Raw genomic sequence first — 8,612 nt, 5'->3', positions numbered from 1 at the left:
GGTTTTGTGCCAGGCCAGCGGCCCTCTCCCAGCCTGCACCCATCCACACTTCAGGAGTCAGCATCGGGTGAAAACCAGGAACCGGCTCCGACGTTTCGGGCCTTAAGCGGCCATTCTGTGCCTGCCAGCTCCAGCGCAGAGGCGCAGCCCCAGGCACACTGCACCCGCCAGCAGAGCGGCCTCCGGGCAGCCGCCGGGCCGGGCCGGGCCAGGCCGGGCCGCCGCCTCGGATTTCCGAGCCAGGGAAGGAAGCAGCACGCCGCCCCCCACCCGCGGCTTGGCTTCGGGCTGCCTCGGGGACCACGCTGGGCCGGCCCGGCCACCCAGCCACCGGCGGACACGCCGCCGAGGCCGCCGGGCCCCGCAGCCCCGCCCGGCGCGGCCCCCGGCTGCGGACTGCCGTCCCCACAACGCCCAGCGGCGCGCCCGGCCAATGCCAGCGCAGCCCGGCGCCGGGCGGGGAGGCGGGGGCGGCCCCTGGGGCGGGGCGGCGCTGGGCCCGCCGGCATGGCCGCGGCGGCGGCGGCGCTGGTGCTGGGTGGGGGGGTGCTGCTGGCTGCCTGGCGCTGGCTGCGGGCCGCGGGCCGGGCCGCGGCCGGGGCCGGGGCCTCCATGCGGGGCAAGACGGTGATCATCACCGGGGCCAACAGCGGGCTGGGCCGGGCGGCGGCGGCCGAGCTGCTGCGGATGCAGGCCCGCGTCATCATGGGTTGCCGCGACCGGGCGCGGGCCGAGCGGGCGGCCCGGGAGATCCGGGCCGAGCTGGGTGAGGGGACGGAGGCCGAGGGCGGAGGCGAGCTGGTGGTCCGGGAGCTGGACCTGGCCTCGCTGCGCTCCGTCCGCGCCTTCTGCCACCGCGTCCTCCAGGTACGGCCGGGACGGCTGCGGGGCGCGGGACTCGGCCCACCGGGCCCACCGGGCCTGCCGACAGGTGCAGGGCGGCGCCGGCCGGCGCAGAGGCCCCGGGCCCTGTGAGCTGCTGGGTGGTGGCAGCGCGGCGGTGGCGGCGTCCTCTGGGCCCGGCCCGGTGCGGGGAGCTGCAGGGTTCACCGCAGCGTTTGGAGGGAGGGTAGTAGTAAATTGGCCGTGGGCTAGCGCCTGGAAGGGTAATGTTCGTGCTAGTTTGGCCTGGCCTAGTCCTTTCCTGTTTTGAAAATGAAGCACTTGTTTCTGTACGAGATGAGTGGTGTACCAGCCTTTTTCTCTTAAATAACTATACCCTAACTACCGCTGTTACTTTAAATTGGTGTTACAGTTCAGCATTGCCTCCAGAGAAATAAAAGTTCACAAGTGCGCTGCTCACAGCTTCAGCCATCCTGCTGCCACCTCCTCAGACTGTCACCTACAATGTCTGCCCCCCCGCCCCCCATCTTAAATCTCTTGGCCAGTCGTAAATGAGTTCAGTAGAAAACATTTTTGAATATATAAAAGTCTCTGCAGATTTCCTGAAAACCTGAGTGTAAGGAGAACAGGGACATGCAGTTGATTCACCTGACAGAAATGCCACTAGATGCTTTTGGCAGTGTTATTAGGCACCAGAGAGCAGAGGGAGGCACAGTCGGAGGCATTACTCAATTTCCATGAAAAGTGTTGTTTGGGACTCATCTCACCACATCTAGCTACCTGACCCATGAGATGCAAAGGCCTGGGAAGCCAGGCTTAGTATGTCCTGCTGCTGCTGGGGAAGTGCTTGTGAAGGACTTCAAAGATGCCCAGATGCTGTTGGGGGCGGGGGGGAATAGAGAGGAACTTTATTGCATTAATTTCCAAATACCTTTTCTAAAACTTAAATGTCTGGAAAAAGTCAAGTTTTAAGTTCTGTAGAGGGCCTCTTTGTAGTCATATACATTCATACGTAAGAATCCAGTGATAAGGTCTAATCTTGCTTCAGTGTTCTGGGAAAATGTGCATATACGAAACAGGCATTATAAACATACAAAAAAAGAAATATGCTGTCTAACTTCTGAGAATTACATCTTTTATAGTACAAAATATCCCAAAATGTGAATTTGTTAGCATCTGTTTATTGGTAAAGCCGATGCAAGTGACTTTTAAGTGAGAAATGGGTGAAGAGAGTGCTTTTATCTGCAGGGTTCTGCTGACACCTGCATTTTAGCTTTCATTTTCAAAATAACTCCAAAAGCAGCTGAATGGCAAGGGATGTGAGTTCAAGGAATAGTTTCAAGAGCTATTTGACCCAAGTTCACGTTATTGATCTTCTCTAACCTGTGGTTCTTTAGAGCTGTTTATTTGAGGGGTTGTTGGTTTGGGAGCCTTTGTGTTTTTTTGTTTGAGATGAAGACTTAACTATTGGCAGGATGGGGAAACAATGGACTCCCACCACCTAACTTAAATTGTGGGAGCTTTCCTCTGGACAACTGCAAGCAATTGCATCTTTCACTCCTTAGTCGCACTGCAGAAAAATAAAACACTTTGAGATGTTGGAGCATTCCACAGAAAAATGGAGGAAAAGGAAGCGAGCTCAGAAGTTACAAGGAACAGTGTTGCCCATCAAAGCAATGTTTTGTGCACTCTTGCATTTGGTTATAGTAGCTGCCTGCTTGGCATTGATCAGATTACCCTAGATTATTAAATAAGGAGTGCCAGTAGCGCACATGGAGATCTTGCTTCTTGAAGTGTTAAGTCTTACAAAAGAAATTCTGCAGTCAGATGCTGCAGGAAGTTTCTCAAGCAGTATTTTTCTTTAAAGAGGAAAGCAGTATCACTTCAGTGAGCAGATCTAGTGAGTAGCCTCAGTGCTGTCCTGGTTTAGTGATAGTAGCCATTATGTCTCTTTGGGTGAAGAGAAGTGAGTTTGGTGCTCTTTGGATCATGCCTCAGGGACCCAATTATATGAGACATTGAGCAACCTCAAGTCCCACGGAAATCAGTCTGAGGTTGAAGTACTTGAAGTTTTGTGTGATCAGATGCCAGCATCTTTAACTGAATGCTAAGTGCAGATTTGGGTTTTGCTCTCTTTGTATCATTGCTGCTAACTGCATTCAGATAAAAGGCAAATGGTACAAAATTAATTTTGAAGTTCTCTATTTTTATCATCAGAATGACCCAAAATTATCTCAGCTTGTCTTCCAGTCCCTGTGTTGGGTTTAAAGAATTAACAGCAAAGAAAATTCATGCTGCTTTTCATAGAAAGTGAATACATTTGCTTCTGATTCATGCAAGCATAAATTTCCCATGATAATTTCACAGTCTTTTGTCAGAGGTGGGTGAAAGTGTTGAATTTGGAGCTTATTTAGGGAACTTATTTTCATCTGTATTTTTTGAAAAAGTTACCACTTTGGGGAAATTGGAGAGCTCTTAATTTTTGAGTGGATGCTGGAGCAGGAAGTGCATGATGTATAATACATTTAAATTATCCATACCACCTTCTCTGTTAATTACTTATGTTTCCTGATTCTGTGGTGTGTAACATACCTTCTTGAGTCTGTTTTCTACCTGCCTGAACCGGAATACTGATTCATGAAATAGCATGTGCTGAGCATGTCATAAATACCTCAAGCTGCAGTCCCTTAGTTCTTGAGTAGTCCTATTAGACTCAAATTGAGTATGAAATATGAATGTTTCTTTTGCATGATGAGTTCTGCTCCATAGTTCTCACCAAGCAGCACAATGAAGGCTACTGATTTTAAAATAACATAGTGTTTCAAATCATGAGAACATTGTTTTGCAAAGTTTTTCATTACATCCCCCCAGTGAGATGGTGGGTCTACAATGTAAGCGTTTCTCTTCAACCATGAGACTAGTTCTTTGAGCCAACACTTTCTGTTCCACAATTGCATGTCTTTTGTACTACGGACCCCTTGCCTATGGCTAAGGTTTGCCATAAATTAATGTGTCCTTTTGCAGTGCAAGAACCAGGTAACTTCTTAGAGTAAAACAAAATGCACCACAAAGGTAAATTATCACTGAATTGATACAGAAAAAGCTGCTGCTGGAGAAGCAGGTGATTGTGTTCTCTGCCTCCATTAAAGAGTAGATACAGACCTGCATCCTACTGTGGGCAAGTACTCAGTTTAGTGATAGTTCAACTTACAGGTTTTTGTCAGCAATGCTTTAAGAGAATATCAGGAAGTTGCAATTCAGAAAACCAGGAATGAAATAATTTTATTTCTAACAATGGCCAATGAGAAATGTTAAGCATAATAGTATGTTTTGCATAATAATTCTAAAACTGAATAATTTTTTTCTTTCCTATTTAAAGGAAGAGCCAAGGCTGGATGTTCTGATAAATAATGCAGGGGTATTCCAGTGTCCGTACATGAAGACAGAGGATGGTTTTGAGATGCAATTTGGTGTTAACCACTTGGGTCACTTCTTGCTCACCAACCTTCTTCTGGGTCTCCTCAAAAATTCCGCTCCGAGCAGGATTGTTGTAGTATCCTCAAAGCTTTACAAATATGGAGAGATCAACTTTGAAGACTTGAACAGTGAAATAAGTTACAATAAAAGCTTTTGTTATAGTCGGAGTAAACTGGCTAACATATTATTTGCAAGGGAGCTAGCCCGTCGGTTAGAAGGGACAGGAGTCACCGTCAATTCACTTCATCCTGGGATTGTCAGAACAAATCTAGGCAGATACGTGAATATTCCTTTGCTGGCAAAACCCCTATTCAACTTGGTGTCATGGGCTTTCTTCAAAACACCTCTGGAAGGAGCCCAGACTACTATATTTTTGGCCTCTTCTCATGATGTTGAAGGTGTGTCAGGAAAGTATTTTGGGGACTGCAAAGAGGAAGAGCTCCTGCCCAAAGCCACGGATGACTTGGTTGCAAGAAAATTGTGGGATATCAGTGAAGTGATGGTTGGCTTATTGAAATAAGTGCCAGGGAGTATCTGCAAAAAAAAAAAAATGCAGATAACTATGCAATGCATATTTGCAACAGTGTAATTGTCACTTTAAATGCTGTGGGAGTACAGATTATTTTGTTCAATAAGTATTAAATAACAGTGATTTCTGCTGGAGCTCTGTTTTGAAATAAAGGACAATATTAAATAGAGGCGTTCAAAGAAAGTCTGCAATATGAGTTTGAGGGTGTGAATAATTTCTGGTTAAATCTGCTTGGAAACTCATGTTTTACAAATAAAAATTAAACAAAACTTTTTTGCAATATATATGCATATTTGCCATGTTCCTTTACTTCTAGTCGGGCTAGACAATGCAGGTGAAATGCAGGTGACGGTGAAACACTTCTGTCATAAGATTTTGAACATAGGTCCTAATAATAATAGGATTGTTGTCTTTTTTGAGCCATCATAATGAAAAATGGAATAAACAGTTTTACTGTTATCTTACACTGTAATCATTTAGGCCTTTGCATGCCGTTCAAAGACTTGTTGTCGGGCCCGTGGTTCAGTGAACAAGACTATTGAGCTGTATACAGTTTAGCTGTGAAGCACAAAGTCAACTTTTTTTTAGTGATTCAATGAGTAATATACTTGGTTGTGCAAGCTGTGCAAAATTTTTACTTTCTTGTGTGCTGAACTTGCTATTTCTTGATATGCAGATACCTTGGGTTTCATTAAAATTGCAGTTGACAGATGTATTATGGTCTTGATTGGGCTTTGCATGTCATGAGTTGTGTGCATACAAAGTTCATAAGACCTCACCCAGATTAGACCGGAGAGAATATGCTTTTCAGTGTGTGTTTGGCTTGACTGATGGCACTTGAACTCAGTAATGAGATCAGATAAGTCTGTGTAATACAGCTTGCTGAATATTCTTTAATAAAAATCTTTTTTAAAAAGGCAGCATTCATTCTTTCACTGTGAAAGATATGTCTGAAATCCATAGTCGACACAATAGCCTTGTTTCAAAACAGAAGATGCACCTGTATCAGTTTAGGGAGCCTGTCATGTGGGGTTGGTAGAAATAAAATGGGCTCCAAATAGATACATGGCTGTTATGTGAAGCTGTACTGATTTATTCTTTTTAATTTATATAACTTAAGGGTTCATAATGACATTTATGATTGCTTGTTTTGCTCTACATCGATAAAATGTTCTAGCAGTTACAAAATATAGAATAAATATGGAAGAATGATTTAGGATGATCTATCTTAGTAAATATTACTCGAGGGAAGGTTTATCAATAATAAATTATGTATTCAGTAGATCCTTATTAACCTACTCATAAATACATATCAATTCTGCAGCTCAGGTAACAACCAACCAAATTTTTTAGATTCTTTCTCTTGATTGTTCACTCAGACTGTCAGCGTATTTTAACTTTTGCACGGTGGAATGGACCTGAACTAGCCTTGCCCTTCACCAGCAAGACTGTGTTCTGGGTGAGTGGCTTGGGTGGAGGAAGAAGGTGGCATTCCAGAAAATCGCAAGGCAAGCTACAAAACAGCAATTTTTTAAGGTTTTGTAACATGTTGCGTTTTGCAGTGCTCACTGTAAGGCAAGGTATAGAGATGGACATGTTGTCAAAGCGTAACTGAGCATTGAACAAAGTTCTCTAATGCCAGAGTGAGATGTGTGACTGTGGTGGGTTGACCTTGGCTGGACACCAGGTGCCCACCAAGTTGGTCTATCACTCCCCTCAACAGAATGGGAGGAGAAAATAAAATGAAAAAAACCTTGTGTATCATAATAAAGGCAGTTTAATGAAGCAATAGCAAAAGCTGTGTGTGCAGAAGCGAAGGAAAACAAGAGTTGTTGTTCTCTATTTCCCATCAGCAGGTGATGTTTGGCCACTTCCCGGGAAGCAGAGCTTCAGTACACCTAGCAGGTACTCTGGAAGACAAATGTCATAAATAACAAATGTGTGTCATGCCCTGCCATGGCCTTCCTCCTCCCTTTAGCTTTTGTATCTGAGCAGACACCATATGGTATGGAATATCCCACTGGTCACTTTGGGTCAGCTGCCCTGGCTCTGTCCCCTCCCAAGACCTTGCCCACCCCCAACCCACTGGTGAGGTGGGGGGAAGGCTGGAGAGGCAGACCTGATGCTGTGCGAGCGCTGCTGGGCAGTAGCCACACACCGGTGTGTTACCCCCCCCTCTCTGGCTACCAGTGCAAGCACAGCACTATGGGGGCTGCTATGGGGCTCAGCCAGACCCAGTACAGTAACGTACTTGGCGAAGTTCTGCTTTGATCTTCAGGCTGCATTTCACATTTTCACTCTAAATACTTGTAAATAGCTGCACACAGCTTTAAGCAGCTAGCTTAAGAATTAAAAGGTTATTAACTTCTCTCTGAAGAGATACAGAGAAGCCGAGTCAAACATGGGTTTGTGTTTTCAATGCTTCTGTAGCAATACCAAGGGAACATTATTGTATTGTCTCACTGCTGACACAGGTGTATACCTCTTGCAAGGAAAGCCTTAGATGCAGAGGCGGAAAGTGGACAAGATGGCAACTCTGAAAATGCTGTAGTAAAGAACTGTACTGAAACTGGCTGAAGAGGAAAGAAATATGTAGGTTTTCATACTGAATGACCAACATAGGATGTGCACTTGCCTTCAAAACAGCAAAGGTGAATTTCTACTGAAACAAGGGATGCAGAATAAGAAGTCCCAGTCATGTAGTATGGCTGCAGAACATAGAATCGTAGAATGGTTTGGGTTGGAAGGGACCTTTAAAGATCATCTAGTTCCACCTTCCACTAGCCCAGGTTGCTCAAAGCCCCATCCAACCTGGCCTTGAACACTTTTAGGCATGGGGAGTCCACAGCTCTGGGCAACCTTTTCCCGTGCCTTGCCACCCTCAGAGTAAAGAATTTCTTCCTAATAGCTAATCTAAATCTACCGTTTCAGTTTAAAGCCATTACCCCTTATCCTATCCCTACATGCCCTTGTTACAAGTCCCTCTCCAGCCTACAGAAACCTTTAGGTACTGGCAGGCTGCTATAAGGTGTCCCTGGGGCCTTCTCCAGGCTGAGCAACCGCAACTCTCTCAGCCTGTCTTCATAGAAGAGGTGCTCCAACCCTCTGATCACCTCCATGGCCCTCCTTCCAACAAGTCCATGTCCCTCTTATGTCGGGGGCCCCACAGCTGGATCAGCACTCCAGGTGGGGTCTCATGAGAGTAGAGCAGAGGGGGAGAATCACCTCCCTCACCCTGCTGGCCATGCTTCTTTTGATGCAGCTCAGGATTCGTTTGGCTTTCTGGGCTGCAAGTGCACATTGCCAGCTCGTGCTGAGCCTTTTGTCCACCCGTACCCCAAAGTCCTCAGGGCTGCTCTCAATCCATTCTCCACCCAGCCTGCATTGATACTGGGAGTTGGGTGCCCTAACCCAGGTGTAGGGCCTTGTACTCAGCCTTGTTGAACTTTTAATGCTTCATACATTTACCAGGTACTTGGTTTTAGTTTCTTTTGAAACATTATGGAAACAAGAGCCATTGTCAGAAAGGGATTACATTCTGGCAATCATAACCGAATTACAGCCCTCTTCCAAAGTAGGAGAGTGATCACATGATACTCTTAATGGAATATTAATGAATTTATATTGCTTGAAAACAATTTGAAAGGATGGGTTGTTAGGAACTTACCAAAAGGTAAGCTTTTTTCAATATCTGGGAAAAAGTAAAATTTGTCACTTTTGAGGCTGAGTGTAATTTAGCCTCTGTGGGCCAGAAAGCTTTGCT

At 45.8% G+C, this 8,612-nt stretch overlaps 1 protein-coding gene across 1 annotated transcript; it reads left to right on the top strand.

Annotated features, from left to right (window-relative positions):
* Positions 1–492: 492 nt before the first annotated feature.
* Positions 493–5,769, top strand: LOC308064072 (retinol dehydrogenase 14-like). Its single transcript, XM_080387964.1, has 2 exons — positions 493–867; positions 4,223–5,769. Exons 1-2 carry the CDS (start codon positions 508–510, stop codon positions 4,838–4,840), a joined length of 978 nt encoding a protein of 325 aa, XP_080244090.1. The 5' UTR covers positions 493–507; the 3' UTR covers positions 4,841–5,769.
* Positions 5,770–8,612: the final 2,843 nt, after the last annotated feature.

Source organism: Falco punctatus, assembly GCF_963210335.1.
Source record: "Falco punctatus genome assembly, chromosome: 5".
NCBI classification, from domain to species: Eukaryota; Metazoa; Chordata; class Aves; order Falconiformes; family Falconidae; genus Falco; species Falco punctatus.
This window is presented reverse-complemented; position numbering and strand designations above follow the sequence as displayed.

Coding starts and splice junctions, on each gene's coding strand:
- LOC308064072 (XM_080387964.1), top strand. CDS start 508: ATGGCCGCGGCGGCGGCGGCGCTGGTGCTGGGTGGGGGGGTGCTGCTG. Junction 868..4,222: donor TCTGCCACCGCGTCCTCCAG/GTACGGCCGGGA, acceptor TCCTATTTAAAG/GAAGAGCCAAGGCTGGATGT.